The following is a 26482-nucleotide window of genomic DNA, read 5'->3' as shown; positions in this document are numbered from 1 at the left end:
TGGCAATTTGATCTCTGGCTCCTCTGCCTTTTCTAAACCCAGCTTGTACATCTGCAAGTTCAGGTTCACGTGCTATTGAAGCCTGCCTTGAAGGATTTTTAGCATTACCTTGCTGGCATGTGTGTGCGTGCATGCCAAGTCGTTTCAGTCATGTCTGACTCTTTGCAACCTTATGGACTGTAGCCCACCAAGCTATTCTGTCCATTGGATTCTCCAGGCAAGAAAACTGGAGTGGGTTACCATGCCCTCCTCCAGGGGACCTTCCCAACCCAGGGATCAAACACGCATCCCTTACATCTCCTGCATTGGCATTACCACTAGCCCCACCTGGGAAGCCCTGCTAGCATGTGAAATGAGTGCAATTGTGCGGTAGTTTGAACATTCTTTGGCATTGCCCTTCTTTGGGATTGGAATGAAAACTGACCTTTTCCAGTCCTGTGGCCACTGCTGAGTTTTCCAACTTTGCTGGCATGTTGAGTGCAGTACTTTAACCGCACCATCTTTTAAGATTTTAAATAGCTCAGCTCAAATTCCACCACCTCCACTAGCTTTGTTTATAGTAACGCTTCCTAAGGCCCACTTGACTTTGCACTCTATAGGATGTCTGGCTCTAGGTGAGTGATCATACCATTGTGGTTATCTGGGTCATTAAGACCTTTTTTGTAAGTTCTTTTGTGTATTATTGCTACCTCTTCCTAATCTCTTCTGCTTCTGTTAGATCCTTGCCATTAATACTATTTATAATTGACCAGTTTCCCATCCGGTGGTAGAGTTGAGCAGATTTGTAGAATGGCTTATAACGGCAGCAAATTCAGGGCCCTCTCATCTGTGACTTCAAGGGTTCTTCCTGAGGTTCTAGAACTGGAGACTGGCTAGGTGGTGTTACTGTACACGTCCCTAGAAAACTCTAACACCAATAACGATCCTTTACATATGTTTAAAGTGAAGTAAAGTCGCTCAGTCGTGTCCGACTCTTTTCTACCCCATGGATTGTAGCCCAAAGAATTTTCCAGGCAAGAGTACTGGAGTGTGTTGCCATTTCCTACAATTAACAAAATGTTTTCACAGTCAGGGTTTTGTTTGATCACCACAACCATTAATGATTGGCTATTCCCAATTTACAGATAAGGAGACTAAGGCCTAGAGAGGTTAAGTGATTTGCCCAAAGTCAAACAGCTATTATGGATCAGAGCCAGCACTAAAATGCAAGTCTTCGCCTAGTGCAGCACTCTTTCCACTCCATCATGTTGTACTTCCTTGTTCCTTAAAATAATTAATCTATAAATCATTGCCCCACTCAGTGGAGCCCATCTTGGCAGGGCCTGACTCCTCATTTCAATGCTGACAAAAAGAGACAAATAATCGACTCTAATGTACTGGCAAGTGTGGGTGGGCAGGAAAAGTGTGAAGGAGGCGAGAGGAAGGAGGCTGTTTAACTCGACAGTCCTTATCTACTCTCTCCATCCTTAGGCACTCTTGCTTATATCACTGCCTCAGTTTCCCCAGATTAGGCATAGCCAATTTAATGGAATGAATATGTTCCCCAAAGGCCAGTGTGGATCCAGCCCAGACCTTCTAGTGGAAAGGAAAAAAATCAGAAAATGATAGACTTCCCTTGAAGATAAAGCAAAAAGAGTCACTTTTCTCCAATGATTGGTGACTTTTTTTTTTTCACACACACACTCAGGGTCCTCTTCAAGGTGAGGAAACAAACTGCTGGGGAACATGAGATCCTGTTTTGGCACCAGCTCCATTAAGTGAAATAAATCACATTAACATCCTAAAATTTCACCTGTTTAAAAAATCCATTTCCTCCCCCCACCTCCCCGCCCCACACACACCAAACCTGAATTGTGTTTGAATCATCTTCCTTGCAATGTACTTTCCCCTCCAGTCTATGTATATCCTCATCTGCTGCATTCATCTGTCCCCATAAATACCTTTCCCTGGACCATCAAGAAATTCAACATTCACCGAAAGCAAACTGGTTTAGAAAGTACATCCAGAATGCACCTTGCTGTGTCCATGAATCGTAATGCTGTTTAGATGAGACTTATCCCAGCACTGGACCTCAAGCTCTTTATAAGATTTTTCAGACTGAGATGTGAGGTGACAGCGAAGCTCCAAAGCTGCAGCGTCCGTTATTAAAAAGAAAAAAAAATCCAAGAAGCTTAGCACTTCACACTGACGTCATCAAATCAAGTAAGATGATTATGTGTTTACAAGCAAAATGAAGTGAAGACTCGTCTAAAAACCCTCACAATTGATTGTTTTTCTCTCCATTCAAAGATAACTAAGAACAGGGTAGAGTGGTTTTAAAATGCAACATGTGACTAGTCCTACGTGAGCTGAGCTCTGAAAGGCAGAACAAGCCTGGTGAAACACAAGGTCCCAGGCTGACAAATGATGGGGAACGTGGGAGGCCCGTTCCCTCTAGCATCTCCCTCCTTTCTCAGAAAACATGTTTGCTTCATGCTGTTTTGACTTCCTTCTCTCCAGGTTTGCTGGAGGGATTCATTTTGTGAAAATTTAGGTAAGAAGCCTGCTTACAGATAGATTTGTCTGTTTTTAAAATATATCTGTGGTTCTCCATCCCAGGTAACAGTGTATTTACCCATAAGGAGTCACCTGGAGATTTCAGGCATCAAGGCTACTGAGCAGTGTTGGTTTTCAGGGTCAGGGGGATCCTTGGGGCCTTCAAATCATAGAAACAACTATGTTTGTTAATCCTGGGACGACTCTGCTAAGATAACTAGGCAGAAAGTCTTATTTCACACACTATTTCATTTGTATATAAGTATTAGTTAATTGATATTAAAATTTTTAAATGCCTATTGTATGGTCACCCAGATGAATTCACCAACAGGAAAGTATTTCCACAAGAGCAAATTAATTCAGTGCAAAAAGTGTCCAGGTTAAATGGTATGGCAGAAATCAGGTGAGAGGAATGAATAAGGTTTTAAAGAAGAACTGGTATGCCCATAATTTTGCACCACTTTTCCCATCTATAAAATGAGGGATATGGTCTATACAATCTCTATTATTAGTAGTATTGTTACCACTAAGCATAATTATAACAGCTACCACTAAGCATAATTATAACAGCTAACATTCATTGAAATCTTATATGTATATTGCCATATAGTAACTTATTTACTATTCACAACATCTTATCAGACATGTCCTCTTATTAGCATTCTCACTTTACAGATAAAGAAACTGAGGCACATAGAGGTCACACAGCTAGTAAAGGGTGACACAGGATTTGAACCTAGGCAGTCCAGTTCAATAGCCCATGTTGTAAGATTTCTTCTGGCACTAAGATTCTGTTGGCTGCCCAGGTAAAGAGTGTGTCTTGGGAGGAAAAAAGAAAACTACAGGTTAAAAAAAGTTCCCAGTGGAGTAATGGAGGCTGATGTTAATGCTGCCTACATGCCCTGTTCCTTTGTAGGCCACTCTGAAATAAAAGTAAGCCTAAGTGGGTTTTGATTGTCAACATAGCAATATCAGTCAAAAATAAAGTCTTTAGAATTGTATTGATCAATATCTAAAAATCAAGTACTAATTACCTTTAAACCAGTGAGAATAAAGGAGCATGTCCCAATTTAAAAGCAGCTCTGACTCCTGCATCCATTCTCACAGCTTCATGAAACTTAAATGCAGTATGTCTTCCAAACCACAGAGTGAATATTTGGCCCATCTGACTTATTCGCCTTCAAACTTCTTCAGCAAAAATCTAACAGGTACCTCAGTTGCATTGTGAGTTGAAATGCTGGATAGCATCCTTGAAAATTCAGCCTTCTCCTCCTTTCTTGCGAAAGAAAATCAGCTGCTCTGATTGTAGCTTAGAGTTTAGCACTGTGTGTGTATATGTGCAAATGAGCATACCAGTTCTTCTTCAAAACCTTATTCATTCCTCTCACCTGATTTCTGCCATACCATTTAACTTGCTCAGTTTTACACTAAATTCATTTGCTCTTGATTAAATACTTTCCTGTTGGGGTGTGTGTGTGTGTTGGGTTAAACCATAGCAAGCTGCCCTTTTCGTAGACCAAAAAACACTCAAATACCAGCAGTTGTCTTATAGATCAACCTAATATAATCTTTAGGCTACTAATTGAATGAGTCTCAAATTGAAGGGAGTTGAAAGGACTGTCTCTTAAGCAATTAAATCACAAACTCCTCAGAAAGAGCAAGGAAAGGCTCTGGGGGGAGGCAGAGGACACCTTTATTTGGATCTTTGGCCTGTGCCCATGCTTTGCAGGTACGTTGATTCCTTCTGGCAACACAACCCATGGCTCCCCAGGGCATACTCTTTCCTCTTTCCTCTCTGGTCCAAGTGTGAACAAAATCAAGCCTTTCTCCTTACTTCTCTTCAGCAAAGCTGAAAAAAAGCCTAAGGAAAACCAAAGAATAAATTAAAGCACAAATACATCCTTTCTTATGAAAAATTTTACCAAGTCCAGCTTCCTTGCCCCAGTGGACAACTCATCAGTTGCCAAACTCAGATCTCTCGTTCAATGTGCAGCTTGTCCAAAGGGACCCTTTTTAACTTGGGGCTATTCTCAAACATCAGCCTTTGCTTTGCCCCTCTCTTTTCCAGGTCAGGGATTGCTATAGATTGTGTGGGGGAAGAGCTGATGTGATAAGGATTGATGGCCCACACTTGGGTCAAGGGCTATTACTGTCTTTCAGGCAAACAGTAGCTTGTATGAACACGTTGCTTTTCCAACCTTGCTCATGACCCCAGCAGTCAGAGGCGGTCAGCCTAGTTCTGCTTCCTGCCATACAGGCTGGAGTCACGTAAGCAGTCAAGAAGGAAGGTCAAGGAGCTTACCTAAGAAAACCATTCTTTCCCACAGTCTTCTCACAAGTTCCACAGGAGACTCGCCAGATGGAGGGCTGTGGTATCTTCAATTCTTTCATCCCCTTGCAGCTCTGAGCCAAATTTCACATTACCTTCCAAACCTGACTTTGAAACTAGTGTTTCAGCAGCATCTGAATATCAGAGTGCATTATCCAAAAACAGAGAAGCATGGTAGCATAAGTCTTGACAGGCAGAGAAAGAACATTAGGCAGACTTTTCCTCTGCTCGCTTTGTAGTGGATTTTTAACAGTGGTCCCTTGCTTGTGTTGCTGTAATGATTTTATTAAGAAATGTGTTCTTGAGTAGTAAACTTAATCTATCAGACAAATAAAACCACAAATTTAGTTGAACTGAAAATCACTTGATACTTTGGCTCTTTAACTACCATTATAACATAAATTGTAACCGTTACAACTGTCTCTGGGAGTACATGGATATTTTACAGCTATTGTAAATGAACAGTGTTACAGTTAGAGATATGTGGCTATAAAACCACAGGAAAGGTAGTTGAAGAAAGAACACCTGGTTTTGTGTAGGTTTCCAAGCCCTGTGTATCAAAAGACAGGAAATATGTGCTTCTCTATCACCTTTTAGGTTATAACAGCAGGTTAGTTTGTATTTATGCTACAACACTGCACACATAGGCTACAGGTGGTTAGAGTCATGCTTCCCAATCTGTGGCTCTATTCCATGAATGAAACCTACCACTGCAGCTAACAAGACTTCCTCCCAAATAATTGGAGTATCTAATCACTAGTCTTCTGGAATTCATGGCATGGAACACTTGCTGTCCTTTTTGTTTTTTCTGCAGCTCAAAACTAAGGGCAAATATCATTAGCCCCAGCTGGCTGATAAAGAAACTGAAACCAAAAAACGTTGAAAATAGCAGACAATTCATAGCAGACATAGGTGTGGCCAATAGCCATTTAAAACGGTTCAATCTCATTGGTAATTAAATACATGCAAATTTAAACCACAATAACATAGCGTTTTCTCCACTCTCATATTGGGAAAAGCTTACTAACAGTGATAATACTCAGTGCTGGTTACAATGCAGACAGGAACGCCTCCACTGCTAGTTAATAAGAGCATACATTTGTAAACCTTTGTGCACTATAAAGTAATATCTCAAGTTGCAGCAGGAGTCTTTAATACGTTATCATTTGACCCAGTAATTTCCCTTATAGGGTTTTGTATTAAGGAAATAATTACTTACAAAACTTCTCCACAAATCATGAACATTGAAAGAAAAATGGACAACAAAAACTAATTTCCAACAATAGGAGAAAAGATAGATAAATGTTTACCATGTTGATATAACCATTAAAATCCACATATTCAGAATATCTAATAACATGAGGAATGATGGAGATAAAACATTAGCTGAACAGTAGGATATAAAACAATTCTTGTTGTAGTCTTTAAGTGTAAGATTATATTTTTAAAAAGTGGGTATGAAATGCTGGAAATGATTAGCAGTGATTAGCAGTGATTCATGCTGGAGGATAGGATTACAGATAATTACTTTGTATATTTCTATACTTTCCAGTTTTTCTGCAATGGAAAAATATCACTTTTATAATTGGAGGGAGGTACTTAAAGAGGTTATTTTAAAAAGCAAAGTGCATAAAAGGAGCAAAGGAAGACCAGAGTCTGAAATGAGAATGTTGGCTTTGCACTCATCCAGGCCACTAAGATAAAAATCCTACATCTCATTTAGATGTTGAATCCCGCCCCCCCCCCCACCGCCCCGCAAAAAAAAGAGCTAATAGATACATAGAACAGATTGGTGGTGGCCAGAGGCAGAGAGTGAAGGGTGGGTGAAATGGGTGAAGGAGGTCAAAAGGTACAAAGTTTCAGTTAAAAGATATGAGCATGTAATGTACAGCATGGTGACTATAGTTAATAATACTGTATTGTATATTTGACAGTTGCTAAGAGAATAGATCTTAAAAGTCCTCATCTCTGGAAAAAAAATTGTAACTACATGTGGTGATGGATGTCAACTAGATTTATCATGGTGATTATTTTGAAATATATACCAATACTGAATCATACCATACACCTAAAACTAATATAATGTTTTATGTCAGTTTTATCTCAGGTTTTTAAACAGCAAAAAAAAAAAAAAAATTAACATTTTTTAAAAACCTCTTTCTGAGTCAGGATTTTGAAATTGGACTCAAGACCTCTAAAAATTTCATGATTTCAGAGCCCACTTGAGATTTTGTTTAAAATGTTCATTGATGTGTTTATATGCATTTTTCTGGGGAAACAGTGTGTAGCTTTCAGATAATTAAAGGAATCCTTGACCACAAAAATTTTAAATGAATTAGCATAAAGTTTAGTTGAATAGCTAGTGAATTGGTTTAGTACGACTATGATTAATATAGTCAAACCCTAATGTTGATTTTTTTCCCCTACCTCATTAACCAGATATTTAACACTCTGTCCTGGATCATGTTGACGTTCCTACAGTCGCTTTGGAATCTGACACGTGGGCCCATTTAGAAGCCTAACTGAGATGAGAAGAGTAATCATATCTAAAAATAACAATTACTGAGACCTCCCTGGTGGTTAGGAAAGTTAAGACTTCGCACTTCCACTGCAGGGGGTACACGTTTGATCTCTGGTTGAGGAACTAAGATCCCACGTGCCCTGTGGTGCAGCAGAAAATCAATAAATATTTTTAAAAGTAATAAAAATAACCATTACTAATATTATTTTTATACATCACCAGGTACCTGTATATGTAATCTCATTTAATTCTTAGCACAGGTGTGTGATGTTGAGTGTTAAACATTACTCCCGTTTCACAGATGAAAACTAAGGCCCAAGTAGAAAAAAAATGACTGGTGTACAGACAAGCAGCTAATTCAGTCTCCTGACTCCCGGGTCACTGTTGTTTACATTTCTCAAAGTTTCTCCTTGTTTATTTGTAAGGGAGATGAATTTGCCACCCCAAAATATTCCTCTTTGGCATAAAGATTATTTTAGGCCAATGGAGGAGGCAACGACTTAAAGCTGCACAACCTCATTGAATGGTGCCCCCCTTGCAAGTACTGGGGGACCTACCAATACCTCCCACAGTTACCTGCTGGCCTCCATGCAGACATTGCTGAGTGGGCTTTCATGTCTAGGAGACAGTCTGAGTTGCTCTGTGTTCCCCTGTGATAGATGCAAAGTATTACAATAAAACGCCATGCCCAGAGGAACAAGGAAGCCAGAGAAGGGAATCTCTGTATAAATTAGAGGGCGCTCTCTATATTCCTTTTGTCTGCTTGCTAATTATGTAAATTATTGACCATTCTATGTTCTAGCCACTTCATTGTTAAAAGCGGTGGAGGAAGCCCCATTCCTCTGTAGGCGTCTGACTTACATAAAGTAAGATTACATAATCACTGAAAACTGGATCAGCACAGTTGAGACTTGAGTTGGAAAAAAATAGTCAACAACCATATGCTGAGAATCTAGCACATCCCAGTAGTTAAGACATGGCCCCGGCCTTCCAACGTTGTAGAGTCTCCTGGGAGAATAAAGACAGGTTGTCATCCAAGGAGAAGCCATGCAGATTCAAAGGCAAGAGAGACCCCATTGCTGGAGAAACAGAAAAAGCTTTGGGATTGTGAATGCCCTTGATGAGGGGAACTAAGGCAGTGCTTCAAATGTGCTTCCTATCTCTTTTTTGTAGGCCCATAACAGAAACCTGCTCTCCATTGATTTTGATCATATGACTCGCACAGGCAAGATCTATGATGACCATCGGAAATTCACCCTTCGAATTCTTTATGACCAGACTGGACGACCTGTTCTGTGGTCTCCTGTAAGCAGATATAATGAAGTGAACATCACATATTCACCTTCGGGATTGGTGACATTTATTCAAAGAGGGACATGGAATGAAAAAATGGAATATGACCAGAGTGGAAAAATAATTTCAAGAACTTGGGCTGATGGGAAAATTTGGAGCTATACCTACTTAGAAAAGGTAAGTGTGTAGGGAAAATAAACTAGTTCTGAGTTTCTGAATGAGAACATTGAAAGCAGCACTGATTACCTGCCTTGCTGAGGACCTGTGGGAGTGAAGTCTGTATGCTGGCTGTTCTGTTCCATAAAAGTAGCAACAACAACCACCACAAATTATACCTACAAGGATAAGCTGTTTTTCAGCCGAAAACTTTCCCCAGCCCCACACTCTGCCAGGTACTCTTTCAAACTGAAGTCAGGATAATGGCTTAGCTTTCTCCTCATTTGAGCATATTTGTTCATGCTCCTGAAAATGTATCTTTATTACTATGAAAGCTCACACTGAAGTAAAATAGGTAGAAAATTATAAAATTGCGTGTTAATGTATCTCAGCTCTGGAAAAGAGGCTCTTGCACAGAGGATAAGGAATTCTAATTTTGTTAGGATAGTCAGTGACGGTTTAGTGGTATACACTGGAGGACATATTTTCCCAAGGAATGGTTCTGAGAAAATGGTAGCAGCGGGGCTCCCTTGGTGTTAGTACTCCTTTGTACACAATGAGTCTCCAGTAGCATCTGTAATGGGAGCTCCTGGCCTCTGTCTGCTGGGAATGGGCAAGGATTTTAATCCCACCCCCTGGATCCATTTGTCAAACATCAGCCTCACACAGCAAAATGGTTTCTAGCCAGACCAGTAGCAGAAGACAATAAGAGAAATTGATCTCTGTCTGCCATCTCAATTTCTGACATCCTAAGATGCTGTCTCTTTTCCCCTAAATCTATCCTTTCAACTCAGTTCATTAGTCCTGAATTAATTTCTGGGACAACTGAAAAACTTTTTCCCCTGAGGTTTCAAGGGGAGTCAGTACGGATTAACCCCTAGAAGTTCTTAGAAAAGTCATGGGTGCTCATAACTCACGTGGTGAAATTTCACTATTTGCACCAAATAATGCTAAGCCTTTTGATATACCCCTGAAAGCTTTTTTTAAAGTGTGCCAGGGGTTGTATGTTATTATAAAACCATTGTACTATTTCCCAGAGTCAGTCACTGGGAAATTTGCCAAATTAGAAATGTCTAGGAGATAAAGCAGAACTCCACTTGGGAGCCAGGGTAAAGGACTGAGTCCTTTGCTGTCTGTACCCCCTGTCCTTTTCTGCTGAAGAAATCAATGAAATCTCTAATCCGCACTCTACACTGGGAACATCTGAATCTTATAGAGTGGATGTTTTCTCTTTTGAATTTTGGTAACAAGAATGATTGGCAAAATCATACGATTAATGTCCACAAAGTGCTAAACTTGTTACAAAATTAACTGAATCCAAATATTTGTTGTATGTTCACAGAGGCAAGGCATGTAAGATGACCTTATACGAAAAAAAAAAAAAAAAAAAGAAAAAGGTGCCACTGATCACTAGCAGAATATAGGCTGATTAGTTTTTTCAAGGATGAGGATTTGTTTGCTCTGATCCTCCCATAGGTCTACATGTGACTCATGAAGGAGCTGACATGCCTTAGGAGTATGTACAGCTTTGAGGGACTTCCCTCACAGTCCAGTGGTTAGGATGCCACGCTTTCACTGCCAAGGACCCAGGTTCAATCCCTGGTTGGGGAACTAAGATCCCACAGGAATATTTATAGGTTTGAACTCAGAGCCTTAACCTCATTAGCGCCATAGTCTGGCTGCTGAGCTAACTGCCTATAGACAATTGCTTCTAGGTCTCATAAATCTTTCCCTTTAAACTGTCTATACAGTGACAGAAAAGCTTGTTGAAACTTAAACTTCAGTTATTTAGCCTCTTCTCTGACATTAATGAAGAATTTTATTGTTTCCCTTTTCTAAATTAACTGATTACTTCATCACAGTTATTTCAGCAAAGAATCATGTGAAACAAATTTCACATGAATTCTTCTTTTTTTTCACATAAATTCTTCTGGCTGTAGAAACTTACTTGGCAATAATTCTTTAAAAACAAAACAAAGAAACTCCCTGAGACTGTCAGTGTCTGCAGTGGACAGAAATAAGACCTTATTGACACAGAGTAATATATGGAGAAAAGCCCCAGCGACTCCCCAAAACTCATTTATTGACCAGTGAGATGAGCCAAATCACTTGTGCCTTTCAGCTGACTTTTCTCCCTTTCTGAATCTTACATTTAATTTGTTCTCTAATTACCAGGTAGCCCCTGACTTAAGCAATGCTATTATGCAAAACTCAGAGCCTACAAAACCCATAATTATGGAATGGTTCTTTACTTTCCAAAAATCATTTATCACGAGATTGATTTTATTAACATTATTACCAGTGATAATAATTAATTCACTGAATAGAAGCAGCAATTAAATGAAATAACTTAATATAAAGCACCTGGCATATCTAGTCATTCAATAAAAGTTTCTTTCCATTTAAATTATGCATTCTAATATTTATTCTAGTATTTATTAAGTTGGAAAACTTAGTGCTAGCACCTACTGCTACCTGAAGGTGAATTAAAACAGGAAAGAACAGAAGGATGGAAGGAAATTAAAGTATCTTTGAAATTGTGATTCTAGAAAGAAAAAGGAAAGAATATTCAGTTTACCAAAATCCAATTTACATGTACTCTTCCAGGGAGGTAATGAAGGTCTGTGCCTCCTGTGCTCTTTTCTAGTCCTCTCTTTATCGTGGCCTTTGCTAGAACATTCTTTCACTATGTCTGGGGCAGAGCAAGACTAAGAGGCTGGCTCTAGAACTATATTTTGAAGTAACAGTTCTCCAACTTTAAAAATATAAATCTCTTTTTATACCTCAAAATACTTCTTTTTGTACCTTTATACATTTGCTTGGCATCCCTATACCATGATATATTGAAAAAAGCAAGCAGCAAATATTTTACCTCAGTGTGCAGAAATTTTGTAAAAATTATTTGACTTCCTCTAGAGTAAGTAAAAATTATGGGTATCATTTTCATGCACAATGGTTTGTAGCCATTAGGAGAAAAATAATTATTTGGGTAATAGCTGTGGTTGCTTAAATGATCTCTTCTCTAATAAAAAAAATCAATTATTGTTTCTTAAATTTTCTCTATGTGGTCATTAATTCTCTGTCTTGATTCATGAGCCTTCCCTGAGTTAATTATATTTTGAAGACTTGTGGGGTTAAAATTTTGTATTACAGGAAATGTAAATCTTTCCGTTTCCTAAAAACATTCTTAAGAACTTCATTTTAAATGCATTTAAATATATTTTATAATCATTTAATAAGATGCTTAAGTCTGATACATTTACACAAAATTGCCTCTTTGGGGCTGAAATTTTCAAAGGCTGCCTAGAGGGAGAGAATGCAGCCTTTGGCTTGTGCTTCCAGGTGGCCCCACACTGCCATCTGGTGGTCATTCAGATGCCTTACTTTTTCAAATTTCTGCCATCTCTCATTTCTGAAAGTGTTGGTCACTCAGTCGTGTCCGACTCTTTGCGACCCCATGGACTGTAGCCCGCCAGGCTCCTCTGTCCATGGAATTCTCCAGGCAAGAATACTGGAGTGGGTTGCCATGGCCTTCTCCAGGGGATCTTCCCGATCCAGGGAATCAAACCCCAGTCTCCCATATTACAGGCAGATTCTTTACTGTTTGAGCTACCTGGGAAGCCCATCTCTCATTTCTACTCCTGTTCAAATGAATATGCAGCCATGGTTTTACTTTTCTTCTTTACAATGATCTCACAATCATTTCGGTTCTCACAATCAACTTTTTGGAAAATACAAAATATAAAATTCTAGTGTTTGGACTAATAAGAAATGACCTTTTATTCTATAGCAGCGCTGGGGGCATTGGATGGACTTATAAGTATTTTTTTGAACAAACTGATAACAATGCCCGCCCAAAGTGACAAAGTAGCCAAGTGAGAGCTAAATGCTATTCTGGCCACACAACGGTTACATTCACAAGATTTCTAATCACATCATCCACATTCTTGGGCAGCACAGCATCAGCACCACCTAGGAACAGGGTCAGGCTGTGGTTTATTACAGTACGGAAGATGAGAGCAGGGAGAGAATGCAGTGGTGATGTGCTATAAATGTTTGGCAAGGCTGGTGCAGCAACTGGAAAAGGCAGGCTGGTACTGGATAATGTGTGCGAACCATATGGTGACTGTCCCTGGCCCGCCTCGCAGGTGACAGATGTCATTTGTTCATGGCAAGTTGACAGAAGAGAGTGGAAAGGAGCTGAGAAATCTGGCTTTCAGCAAAGAGGCATTGCCTACCAGTCTCACCTTAGGTTCTGTTGAGTTCTGCCTTGGTCAAGGGTGGTCCCTTCGTGTCCTCGTGCCCAGCCAGGACTTCCACGTCTCCCGCCTTCTGTTCAGCAGGGTTTCTGGAATTGCAGAGTATCCACAGGTTATGAGGTGACAGGATTTCCACACACGGCTCTGTATCCCCAGGCAGAGTACCTGGTGGAAAAGCGAGAAAGGATAAGCCAATGAGCAAATAAGTGCTGACTTTGACTTCATGGTATTGACATATGATTTGAAATCAATTCTCAGAAGAGCAGGGAGGACATGCAGTTTCAAGAAGCATGTTCAATATAATTTCATATTTAGAAGATTTAAATGTATATTATATATGCTTCTGTAATTCATAAATATTTATGTAGTTTATATTTAAAAGATGAAATGGTACCTATTGTTTTCATAACAGAAACTTCAGAAAATAAAGCTCAACTAAATCTTTTTGCTTGATAAGCCAATTCTCTAGAAAGTAAGGGTAAAATCTCCCTTGGGGAGATACATCAGAATTTCCAGGGGTGAGCAATTTTTATTAAAAGATGAGATTTAAATGCTTTTCAATTAAAAATAGAGTTTGAGTTCTCCTTCAAACAGTGTTCCTTTTATGACTATATTTAAAATTAGAATAAGATAAACCAATATCAATGAAACACCTGTTACATGCATGACATTATACCTCAACAAATAACTTTCTGAAATACAGATCAGTTGGAGTGGGAGGGCTTGCATAACCAGAGAATTCTCCACTTTTAATGGCATGTTTCCTTAATATCATTTAAAACATGAATTGTAAAGCTATGCAGTAGTCCCTCCTCGCCCACAGGGGATACATTCCAAGACCCTTCCATGGATGCCTGAAAGTGGGAATAGTACAGAAGCCTATATATACTATGTTATTTCCTGTACTATCGGGCGGGTAGAATATATAGCATGGATACACTGAACAAAGAGATGATTCACGTCCTGGGAAGGACAGCATGAGATTTCATCATACTACTCAGAACAGCATGCATTGTAAAGCTTAAGAACTGTTTATTTCTGGAATTTTCCATTGAATATTTTCAGACAGCAGTTGACTGTGGGTGACTCAGAAAGCAAAACTGCCGATAAGGGGGGATTACTGTAATGATAATATTTTATATACTACTTTTCATAAAGACATCTGCTATATGAACTCAATAAGTAATTTTTGGTGACTAATACTTAATATATGGCATGCCCTGCCCTCCGTGTCCCTCCCTCCAATTCATCTCCACATTGAAGCAATAGTAACCTTTTTGAAATACCAACTGGATTGTTTTTTCCAGTGGCACAAGTGTCCTCTCCTTCCATCTGCTTTCAGTGGTTCCCTTGTTGTCAACAGGTAAAAGTCCAAACTCCTTAGCATGGCTTAGAAAGTGTGATCTAAACCCAGCCTACCTTACTGGCTTCATCGCTTGCCATTTACCCATCCCTTCCAACATACCCATGCTCTGGCCACACCAAATGCCCCATGTTCTTTGAAAAAACCACATTCTCTTTCTTATCTAGCCACTCACAACGTTCTGCTCTGTGTCAGGAGTACTCTCCCCATCCAGCCCAGCCACCTCCCTGCCTTCATCTGGCCACGCCTAGTCACCCTTTAGGTCTCAACTGTAAATGTCACGGTCTCCAGGATGCCTTTCTTGACCTCTTAAGTCTCGGTTGCTGCTCTTCCTCCACCTCCCATAAGCACCCTGGAATTTCCTCTGTCATAACACATTTCACAACTATATTGTAGTTGTTTGGTTATTTGTCTTTCTCCTCCATTAATCTGTAAATTCCATGAGGACAGACACATTATGGCCACTACTGTACACACTAGGGTCCACCACAGTGCCCGGCACAGAGTAAGTGCTCGATAACTTTGTACTGAAAGGATGAATGGGTATTTTCTTTAATCTCGTCAACTTTAGTGGTACTATTATGCTGTCGTACCTTTGTCTCGTTTCAGTCTGTGATGCTTCTCTTACATAGCCAGCGGCGTTATATCTTTGAGTACGACCAATCGGATTGTCTGCTCTCAGTCACCATGCCTAGTATGGTGCGCCACAGCTTACAAACCATGCTTTCGGTGGGCTACTACCGGAACATCTACACCCCGCCAGACAGTAGCACTTCTTTTATCCAAGACTACAGTCGAGATGGCCGACTACTGCAAACCCTGCATCTGGGGACAGGGCGCAGAGTTTTGTACAAGTACACCAAACAAGCAAGGCTGTCCGAGATTCTCTACGATACCACCCAGGTCACATTAACATATGAAGAGTCTTCTGGAGTGATTAAGACAATACATCTGATGCACGATGGCTTCATTTGCACAATCAGATACAGGCAAACAGGTTTGTGGTAAAAGGATGGTGATATATACAAGCACATCGGTCTTAGGAAATTTTTGCTGGCCACAGTCTGAGATAGAAGCATTAACTTACAGTCATGCAATTCAACCAAATTTGAGTTATCAAATTATCTTCTATTGAAAATGAAAAATATATGATAGATGGTGTGAAAGCCAATTCCTTAAAAAATACAGTGCATTTCCCTTTCTCTCAGCCCTCAAAAAAGTTGAACTCTAAGTACCTAGTCTAACTGGGTACCCCTCCCTACTCACCACCAAATTGTCCCAAAGATGCAAAGTCTCACTCAAAGTCCCAAAGATATGAGTCTCACTGAAACTAGTTCAAGCCTTGTGTAATGTCTATAAGCCTCAGCTGATGGCAACATGTCTTCAAAAGTCACCATTTTTTATTATATTTCATCCTGTGGGTTTATAAAATACCAAAATCCAGTTACTTTAATACTGGATTTGGTCAGTATTCTGACCTTGTTGTTGCTAAGTCGCTTCAGTCGTGTCCGACTCTGTGCGACCCCATAGACAGCAGCCCACCAGGCTCCCCCGTCCCTGGGATTCTCCAGGCAAGAACACTGGAGTGGGTTGCCATTTCCTTTTCCAATGAATGAAAGTGAAAAGTGACAGTGAAGTCGCTCAGTCGTGTCTGACTTCTAGCGACCCCATGGACTGCAGCCTACCAGGCTCCTCTGTCCATGGGATTTTCCAGGCAAGAGTACCGGAGGGGGTGCCATTGCCTCTGACCTTGTAGCACGTGTTAAATGAACTGCAAGTATTTTTGTCAGTAATTATAAAAAGAGAGCATGTTTATAATATCAGTTTCATCACTTCAACTACTGGTTGGGTAGTTGAGAATGGGTTATTACTTCTGAAGTTCCTATAATTAATTTATTCTATAACTATAATATGCAGTGTTTTAATTTTTTTCATATTTGGTGACCACAGTGATGAAAATACGTATCTATGAGATGAGATGTCTGGGCGTTAGATATCAAACATCAATCTCTAATATTTCATTTTGAATGTAAAAACATCACTACTAAAGAAAAGAATACTAGAACTTTCTGATTGTTCAATATTGAGCCTCTTGCATTGTTCTCATGATTTTTATTTTGACCCCTTCAGGACCTCTTATTGGGCGCCAGATTTTCAGATTCAGTGAAGAAGGCCTTGTGAATGCTCGCTTTGACTACAGCTACAACAACTTCCGTGTCACCAGCATGCAAGCTGTGATCAATGAAACCCCTTTGCCCATAGATCTGTACCGATACGTCGACGTCTCTGGTCGAACAGAGCAGTTTGGAAAATTCAGTGTAATTAATTATGATTTAAATCAAGTCATAACTACTACCGTGATGAAGCACACCAAGATCTTCAGCGCCAATGGACAAGTCATTGAAGTCCAGTATGAAATCCTAAAGGCAATTGCCTACTGGATGACTATTCAATATGATAACATGGGCCGAATGGTAATATGTGATATCAGAGTAGGAGTAGATGCCAATATAACAAGATACTTCTATGAATATGATGCTGATGGGCAACTTCAAACTGTTTCTGTAAACGATAAAACCCAGTGGCGTTATAGTTATGATCTGAATGGGAACATCAACCTCTTAAGCCATGGGAATAGTGCTCGTCTTACTCCTCTCCGATATGACCTCCGAGATCGCATCACCAGACTTGGAGAAATTCAGTACAAGATGGATGAAGATGGCTTTCTGAGACAGAGGGGAAATGACGTATTTGAATATAATTCTAATGGTCTGCTGCAGAAAGCCTACAATAAGGCTTCTGGCTGGACTGTGCAGTATTACTATGATGGGCTTGGGCGACGTGTGGCCAGTAAGTCCAGCCCTGGACAGCACCTCCAGTTCTTTTATGCAGACCTTGCCAACCCCATAAGAGTTACTCATTTGTACAACCACACCAGCTCAGAGATTACATCCCTGTATTATGATCTCCAAGGTCACCTTATTGCCATGGAGCTAAGCAGTGGTGAAGAATATTACGTAGCCTGTGATAATACAGGCACCCCACTAGCCGTGTTCAGCAGTCGGGGTCAGGTGATCAAAGAGATACTGTACACGCCTTACGGAGATATCTATCATGACACTTATCCTGACTTTCAGGTCATCATTGGTTTTCATGGAGGACTCTATGATTTCCTTACTAAACTAGTGCACCTGGGGCAAAGGGATTATGATGTTATCGCTGGTCGATGGACGACGCCTAATCATCACATATGGAAACAGTTGAACCTCCTTCCTAAACCATTCAACCTCTACTCTTTTGAAAATAACTACCCTGTTGGCAAAATTCAAGATGTTGCCAAGTATACCACAGGTATTTAAATGGTGTGATGCTTTATGCTAAAGAGAAAACGCTCCATGGTGTCTATCACATAATCTCAATGCCTTTGTAAAGATGCTTCCTCTTCCTGCCAGCTAGCCCACAAGTTATTGTGCAGTCAATCTCTTCCTTAGTCTTCTAGAGTGAGCAGAACTGTACACGTTGGAGTAAAACATGATACTTTTGCATCCTAGTACATTTTCTTCTTTCCTTTTAAGCTCTCTGTTCATAGTTTTCACTCTTAAAAGCTTCTACAAATAATTTCACAGAAGAAAAATCAGGATTGTGCTGCATCAGATAAATCTAATACCAGAGTCTGTGTGGCCTTAATACCACTACCACACTAAGAATTTCCACACAGTAAACTGAGCCAATCTCTATGATTATCCATGAATCAAAAGGTTTCCCCAAAGAAAGGATCAGATGTTTTAGAGTGAGTGATATAAAGGGGAGCTTATCCCTAACTTAGCATTGGCTAAACATATCAAAGGCAGGAAAGGCATCTTTCAAGCTTTCCACAGAAGTTGTAAAGTATGGGCTTTAAAATGTTTTTTTTTTCTTTTAAATTTTGTGTCTCACAGATATTGGAAGTTGGTTAGAGCTATTTGGTTTCCAGTTACACAATGTACTACCTGGATTTCCCAAACCAGAATTAGAAAATTTGGAATTAACTTATGAGCTTCTACAGCTTCAGACAAAAACTCAAGAGTGGGATCCTGGAAAGGTTAGTAAATGTTTTACCATCCCTATTTAGCTGAAAAAAACAGAAGGGCATCCAACACCATGAAATAGTATTAACATATATGTGCTTACTTCTGTTTGAGTCTTCTTGACTATCCACTTAAATGTCCATGATTAATGAGGAGGTAGGATAAAAGCTTCCATGAGGAAAGGATCAGAGAATTGGAGCTTTGGGAAGAGAAAAGACCAACGTGTGACTTGATGACTGGTGCAGTAGACTGACAAGAGGAAAGTGGAACTGAACTTTCATGATTCTAAAATGGGTAGTTCTGGATTCTATAGAGAGAAAATTATTCTCTGAGAGACATAAAACATCAGATCTCCAGCTGAAAAATAAATCAGAGCATAGTGCATTAGAAGCATGGGAATAACAAATTATTCTGATAAATGGGACTTTCCTGGTGATCCAGTGGTTAAGACTCAGAGCTTACATTTCAGGAGGCACAGGTTCATTTCCTGGTCAGAGAACTAGGATCCGCATGCCACACAGTGTGGTCAAAAAAATTATTCCAATAAAGAAAAAGTATGTAAGAGCAATGAAGCAAAATAACAAATATTAGAAACTCTCTGGAAAAATAGGAATACCAAAACCTTCAAAGTTCAGCAGGAAATTCCATCACTTAATGAGATACAAAGTAAAAGCAAGAAAGAACTTTTTCTCTCAGATGAAAGAAAGAGGAATATCTGTGTCTGCAAATATATATATATATATATATATATATATATATATACACACACACACACATACACACACACACATACATATATATGGCTTTAACAAAATAAAACTGAAATTTGGGTGGGAGGGCTTGAAATTCAAGTCTTAAAAAATTATAAGTGAAAGGCAATTCTAAGTAGGTACTAAAGGCTTATCCCTTTTTGTAAAAATGCTTTTTTTATTATTATTATTATTTTTACTTTACAATATTGTATTGGTTTTGCCATACATCAACATGCATCCGCCACGGGTATACACATGTTCCCCATCCTGAACCCCCCTCCCACCTGCCTCCCCATACCATCCCTCTGGGTCATCCCAGTGCACCATCCCCAAGCTGTAATTAAAAGTCCTGCAAAAAGTTCATCAAAATTTTGGAAATTTCTGATGCTTTTAAATGGATACCTGGAGGTTCATTATTCTCTTGTTTTTTTCTTAATATGTTTGAAATCTGCCATAGTAAAAAGAGGTTTTTTAGTTATTTATGTTTATTTTTGGCCACTCTGGGTCTTTGTTGCTGCTGAAAGTCTTTCTCTAGTTGCAGCGAGCAGAGGCTACTCTTCATTTGAGTTATGCAGGCTTCTCATTGCAGTGTCTCCTCTTGCTGTGGAGCACAGACACTAGAGCGCATGGGACCAGGGATCAAACCTGTGTCCCCTGCATTGGCAGGTGTATTCTTAAGGACTGGACCACCGGGAAAGTCCCAAAAGTGTTTTTTTTTTTTTTTTAATCCACATAGAAAGACCCATGAACTTGCTGATTTGCCCTTGTTATGTATAAGATCATGAGCCTCTTGAAAGTAAGAATGATGCCTTATACCTCACTGTGGCTAATATATTACTCTACATCCAGTAATAAACAGCTAGTTAGTGTCTGTTGAATTGGAAAAAATAAAGTGTCTTTGTTTGGGGGGAGCTTCCCAGGTGGCACTTGTGGTAAAGAACCCACCTGCCAATACAGGAGATGTAAGAGACATGGGTTTGATCCCTGGGTTGGGAAGATCCCCTGGAGGAGGGCATGGCAACCTACTCCAGTATTCTTGCCTAAAGAATCCCATGGACAGAGGAGCTACAGGCTATGGTCCATAGGGTCACAAAGGGTCAGACATGACTGAAACAACTCAGCGCACACACAGACCCACTTAAGTGCCTTCTAGCTCTTGGATTCTGTGGTATCAAATTTGAACATATTTGTTTATGCTTAACCCTTAACTCACCAAGATATCAAGAAATATATGCCAGGTAATCAAATCACCTGTTAGTCTTTTCCTTTCCAAAACTCAGGTGAAGAGATTCCAAATTAGGCTTGTTTTTAAATCACAAACCAGCAAATTAAGGAAAGGGGGAAGCAACCTGGCAAACCTTTGCTTTCTGCGATCACCAAGCATATGACAAGTGTCTAACCCTCTGCTACACTTGCTCTGTGCCTTTCTTCTTTACTAGACCATCCTGGGTATTCAATGTGAGCTCCAGAAACAGCTCAGGAATTTCATTTCCTTGGACCAACTTCCTATGACTCCCCGATATGGTGATGGACGGTGCCTTGAAGGAGGGAAGCAACCAAGGTTTGCCGCTGTCCCTTCTGTTTTCGGCAAAGGTATAAAATTCGCCATCAAGGATGGCATCGTAACAGCCGATATTATAGGAGTAGCCAATGAAGATAGCAGGCGGCTAGCTGCCATTCTCAACAATGCTCATTACCTAGAAAACCTACATTTTACCATAGAGGGGAGGGACACACACTACTTCATTAAGCTCGGGTCTCTGGAGGAAGACCTGGTGCTCATTGGTAACACTGGGGGGAGGCGCATTCTGGAGAACGGTGTCAATGTCACCGTGTCCCAGATGACTTCCGTGTTGAATGGGAGGACTAGACGGTTTGCAGATATCCAGCTCCAGCATGGGGCTCTGTGCTTCAACATCCGGTATGGGACGACTGTCGAAGAGGAGAAGAACCATGTGTTGGAGATTGCCAGACAGCGCGCCGTGGCCCAGGCCTGGACTAAGGAACAAAGAAGGCTGCAAGAAGGGGAAGAGGGGATCCGGGCATGGACAGAGGGGGAGAAACAGCAGCTGCTGAGTACCGGGAGAGTGCAAGGTTATGATGGGTATTTTGTTTTGTCTGTCGAGCAGTATTTAGAACTTTCTGACAGTGCCAATAATATTCACTTTATGAGACAGAGTGAAATAGGCAGGAGGTAACAGAAAAAACTCTGCCTTTGCGTCACCAAAGACTGCCTGTTTTTAAAACATACAATGGTTTATTGTATCGGTTTTCTAGATCAGAACTCTGTATATGTAAATATGGAGGAAAAACATATCCAACTGCCTTTCAATGTGACAGAAGATGGTATTTTAATATTGTTTGTTTAAACTCTTTAAGAAATGACAGATTTTTAGTTCTTGTGTGGCAGTATTCAAAATAACACAAGTAGAAATCAAACAACTAAAAAAAAAAGTTTTCAGCAAGCACCACTTTCAATTTGTTGAGCCATGCATATGTTCAAATATAAAGCAAGAACCCGAGGTTCTCTGTTGTGACACAAGGTTACATACTCAGCTGTTGGCAGAACTTGCGGGCTATTTGAAAGGTGGTGCAATAGGATCTGAGCCGTGTGTTTCGAAAGACTACCAGCTCTTTCACATGTTCCAGATCTGTTACAGGAAACTTCGAAAGAAGTGTAAAATTTCCTCGGCCACCATCTCCTAGAATCAGGACCCATTTACCCTTCCTCCCTGATGATTCCTCCTTGCTTGTTGAAATAAATGCCATGTTGTTGTGCTGTGTTTTGGCGTGTGGTGGCTGGGTTCCGTCTACCACACTTCCCTGTAGGTGTGGTCACCAAACCCAATTGCCACTATCTGCTTGTGTATACATGATACCAAGGCAGCTGGCCAATGAAACTCCTCCCACCCAACCTGTTTTGACTACATTTTGTACTCAGTTGTCCAGCTGTATTGGTGTCATGTAAACATAGCTTTTATTAACCCAAGTAGGAATTTCTCATTTATATATAGGGTGTGTTTTGGTCATAGTTTCACATTCGTGATTCAGTATTTATACACTAATCCAATGGTTTTGTGCACATGAAAGGTAATTTACTACCAAGTGTGATTCTGATACAAAAAAAAAAAAAAGGCTTTCACAGACATACATGCCTATGATGTCGAAACATTACACTCACTACTACTGCAGAAATTCATAAGAGCCAAAACCTTAAAAAAAAAAAATAGACGTAATACTAAGGTGAAAGGAAAGTACCAATGGGAAGACCAAACGAAACATCACGAAAGTTGCTGCCATGTTGTTTACCCCACTTAGATTTATCTTTCAAATGTACAGTTCTGTATTGAACATCTCCCAGCCATAGTCAGGAAATTTAATTGAGCCCTTTCCAACCTAACACATTTCAACTAATTATAGAGAGGCAGACTATTTTTTACTAAGATAATTTATATGGATAGTTATTTTAATTCTCTGTCTTTGCCCATTTATTTTTTATTTAATCATCTCTCCTGCCTAGGAAAATAGCTATTTTCCAGGAAGGGTTATTTTGTTCTGTGATCATTTAAAATTTAGAAAAAAAGATCAGGATTAGTGTTAATATCAGCTGCAGTTTCTCAATCTGTATGAATCCTGTCATCCAAGAAGCCCCTTGGTGAACTGGGAGATTTGTGCCCAGTGACAAAGATTTTGTAAGCTGCTGTGCAATTGTGAGTTACCACAAATGAAAATACAGGACAGCACAATGTGGCCTGTGGAGAAATCCCCTGAGCCAGCTTCAGCACTTTTCATCACCGAGTCTGGACATTTGCTGTGTCTGAAGGAGAATTTGTGATGGAATGTCGCAGTTTGGATTCTTGCCAGCTGCTACCTAAATGCAGTGGGGGGTCAGTGCCTTGCTTTGTGATGACTGTCTTTTTGGAAAATATGCAAAGTCAGAATCCAGGCTCACATTAAGGTTTTTAAAGAGTCTGACTCCTAACTACACAAAGTAGAGTGAGAGAAAGGCAAGGACCCACAGACAGCAGGGGAGGGTGTATCCAAACATTTCATTTTCAAAACCTTCAGGTTGGGATTACCACATTCTTACACACATATTGTGAGAGAGAGAATTCATGATGAACCCATCTCTCTTTTTAATTGGAAGGACACCAGCTCAAGAGATTACTAATCCAGACTACAACCATATTATTGGGGTTTTTTCCCCTGAATCAGGCCTGTGTTAATGGTATAGTATTTATCAGGACAGGATTCTAAAATTACTCACAAACTTGTTGAAAATTTGAATACCTCCACACCAGCCTAAAAATGGACCTTAAGTTCCTAGAACCTCTGATGTTCTTTTAAATCAATAGAAAAATGATTTATGAACTGTATATAGAGAGTACATTCATAAATGTGATGATGTATTTTATCACTAATCCAAGATGTCAATATTAGAGTCTATTTTGCTTATATTTTAAGCAATTATACTTTTTTGCAATTCACTGATGATGTATCATTTTCAAACTGCTTTAAATATCCATTAGAAACAAGTATTTGAAGCTTTTACTTAATAGTAATTACCTTGAACTGTGCATTTCTAGTTTGTAATACATATTTATTTAGTTTGTGCCTTTGGTTTCTTAAAGTTATATTTGTATTATATTCAGGAAATGCACTTTTTATCACTTACAGCTGTGGTTCTCTTTACCACTTCCAAAGTTTTTTGGAGGAAAGAAGAAAAAACCCAAAAGGTTAGCACACTAATGAGTAGTAAATCTAAGAGAAACATTTGTCATTTCTTAATAAGAACGTGGAGATATTGAATACATCACTTCCTGTTCATCTGAATACAAAGAATGCCTTTACTGACTTGTAGTTCTGAAGTTTAATGAAAGAACAATTCGTTTGCATTTCCTGATCAAAGTAAAAGCATTTTAAAGAGAAATACATGAATTTCTCATACCCAGAAGACGTGCAGCTGACACTACTACACAGCCACACAGCATTCAAGTCAGCTTGAGTGAGAGCACAGCAGTTGGGCTCTCCTATGAAGACTATTCTGGGCTGGAGGCAGGGAATACTCCGTGATTGTTTCTTTTTCCTAGTTAGGCCCATTTTACTTGTTTGTTTTGTTTTGTTTTGGTTTGACTCTTGCACTACAGTCTAGAGATCCAAAAGACCTGAAAAGTTCATAGTTGAACAGCCATTTAAATATATTTATTTTTAGCTGTCATTCTAATCATTACTGATTAGAAGCATGACTCCTGAAGGAAAAGGAAATAAAACCCAATTCATACTAATTTTTAGTAAAACACTCACCATATAAATAGGCTTTATTGGGTTTAATTTTTAACCCAACAAAATAATGTATAAAATAAGTGTGTCCTTTACTGTCAATTTATCTAGAAGATCTATAATATATAGACTATATATATAATATAATATATACAACATAGCCAAATATATGAAAACTTAACAATGTATAATTTGGAATTCACATGCTATGTAGAGAGGTATACAATTAAATTCCGATTTTCATAAGGTTTTTTTTTTAATTACTGTTGACACAGTTTCAAGCATCCTATCATGTTGTTTCTATTACTTTTTTCTTCTCTTTCATTTTTTTTGAAACAAATTTTTTTAACCAGACCAGGCCCCACTGTAATATCACCTAAGAGAGTCAGGACAGTTTTTGCATTTATAAAGATATGTTCCTGTAAGGGCAATTGTAATGGAGTTCAGTGGTAATGCAAGCAAAAGTACAGTAATCAAGTGTGGAAAGGAACTTTTGGTGAGACTGAAATGTATTATAGCTTCTGGAAAAACTGAAGGCTACAGATTAGATGCAACATTCTTGTGTTCTTGGAGGAACTCACATACACATAGCTGACCTAAGTAGTACTTCAGATCTCAGACTGCTCTTCCACAGCCTTCTGTAAGGTTCTTTATTCTGCAAAAAAAAAAAAAAAAAAACACACAAAAACACAAAAACAAAAAAAAAAGCAAAACAGAAAACAACAAACAACAAAAAATAATTCAACCACAAAATAGTGACTGTTTCAGTGTGTCCTTCATGTGAAAGCTATTAAGGACCAAATATACTACTGTGTATAAGAAGAAATTACTTCCTAAACAGTAACTGAAAATAGTTAGAGTTAAACTTGCTGTGGATTTTGTCTTGGCAGTTGTCATCTTACATTATTTGTCAAAGGAAATGTGTTTGGCAGTTAAAAAAATCTTTCCTTAGATTTAGTGGTGGACTTTAACCTCTTAAATAAATGTTAGTATATCAGATTGTGTCCTTGAAAAATATTTTACTTGTATGATTCATGACAATGTCTAAATCTTTACTATTCTTCTGGCAAAAGCATCAGTAAGAGAGAAGGTGAAAAAGAGAAGTATAGCCTTTACGTCAGAAAAATATTCTTTTTAGCTGCTTACTTTCTCATGAGAAGTAAAGGTGTTTACAGTGTATGCCAAGATTTTCAGTTTCTATATAACAACAGTTAGAGGTTCTAATCATACTGGAAATTGTGTTATAATGGCCTGAGCCATGTTGCTAGGAAACAATAGGTTCCAGTTTTGTATTCCTGCTCTCACTCCTGTGCTGAAAAGTGACTGGATACTGTACAGGTTCATGTTCTCTGGCTGCAGTTAAATGGTCTTTTGCATTTTGCTCTGGCTTTCAGGTCAGAAGCATGCATTTTTCTACAGAGCATCACAACAACATGCTGTAAATATTTAAAGTTAAACATTATGTGTTGATATTTGAAACAAAAAAGTACTTTGAATATTTCATTTTTAAAAAATAAAATGACAAATAAACACTGTGTCTCATTTTATTCATGCGCCAAACTGCATTCTCAAGTCAGTCTGGTCACCTGAGATTTGAAAAGTGGCTCCCTAACACAGAGCAATAAAACCACATAATCTTGAAAATATACATGTAGAAATCAAAAAGGCAGTAATCGTAAGAGGACATCTTTTCACTTTTATTTTTCATACGTATAGGATCGCTGACACCAATGACCATTTAATAAAAAAAAGAAGAGTAGCTGTTTCAAGTTTAAAAGCCTCTAGGCTAGGACTTATAAAGGTTCTCCCTCCTGTTGATACCTTTCTCAGCAATAGAAAGAAAATTAAGGATTGAAAAACGGGTGGGAGGGAGCTAGGAGAGCAAGGCAACCCAATGCACTGGCAAAGAATTGGATGGGCCAGGGGA

At 39.2% G+C, this 26482-nt stretch overlaps 1 protein-coding gene across 1 annotated transcript in view; it reads left to right on the top strand.

The window, feature by feature from the left end:
- TENM1 (teneurin transmembrane protein 1) overlaps positions 1-21578 on the top strand; it is a 670347-nt gene extending 648769 nt beyond the window's left edge. The window contains exons 29-33 of the mRNA XM_055565537.1: positions 8559-8855; positions 15066-15453; positions 16587-17807; positions 18395-18537; positions 20715-21578. Of these exons, the coding sequence (XP_055421512.1) occupies positions 8559-8855; positions 15066-15453; positions 16587-17807; positions 18395-18537; positions 20715-21473 (2808 nt within the window). The 3' untranslated portion in view covers positions 21474-21578. The remainder of the gene's footprint in view (positions 1-8558; positions 8856-15065; positions 15454-16586; positions 17808-18394; positions 18538-20714) is intronic.
- Positions 21579-26482: the final 4904 nt, after the last annotated feature.

Source organism: Bubalus kerabau, chromosome X (genome assembly GCF_029407905.1).
Source record: "Bubalus kerabau isolate K-KA32 ecotype Philippines breed swamp buffalo chromosome X, PCC_UOA_SB_1v2, whole genome shotgun sequence".
Classification (NCBI taxonomy): domain Eukaryota; kingdom Metazoa; phylum Chordata; class Mammalia; order Artiodactyla; family Bovidae; genus Bubalus; species Bubalus kerabau.
This window is presented reverse-complemented; position numbering and strand designations above follow the sequence as displayed.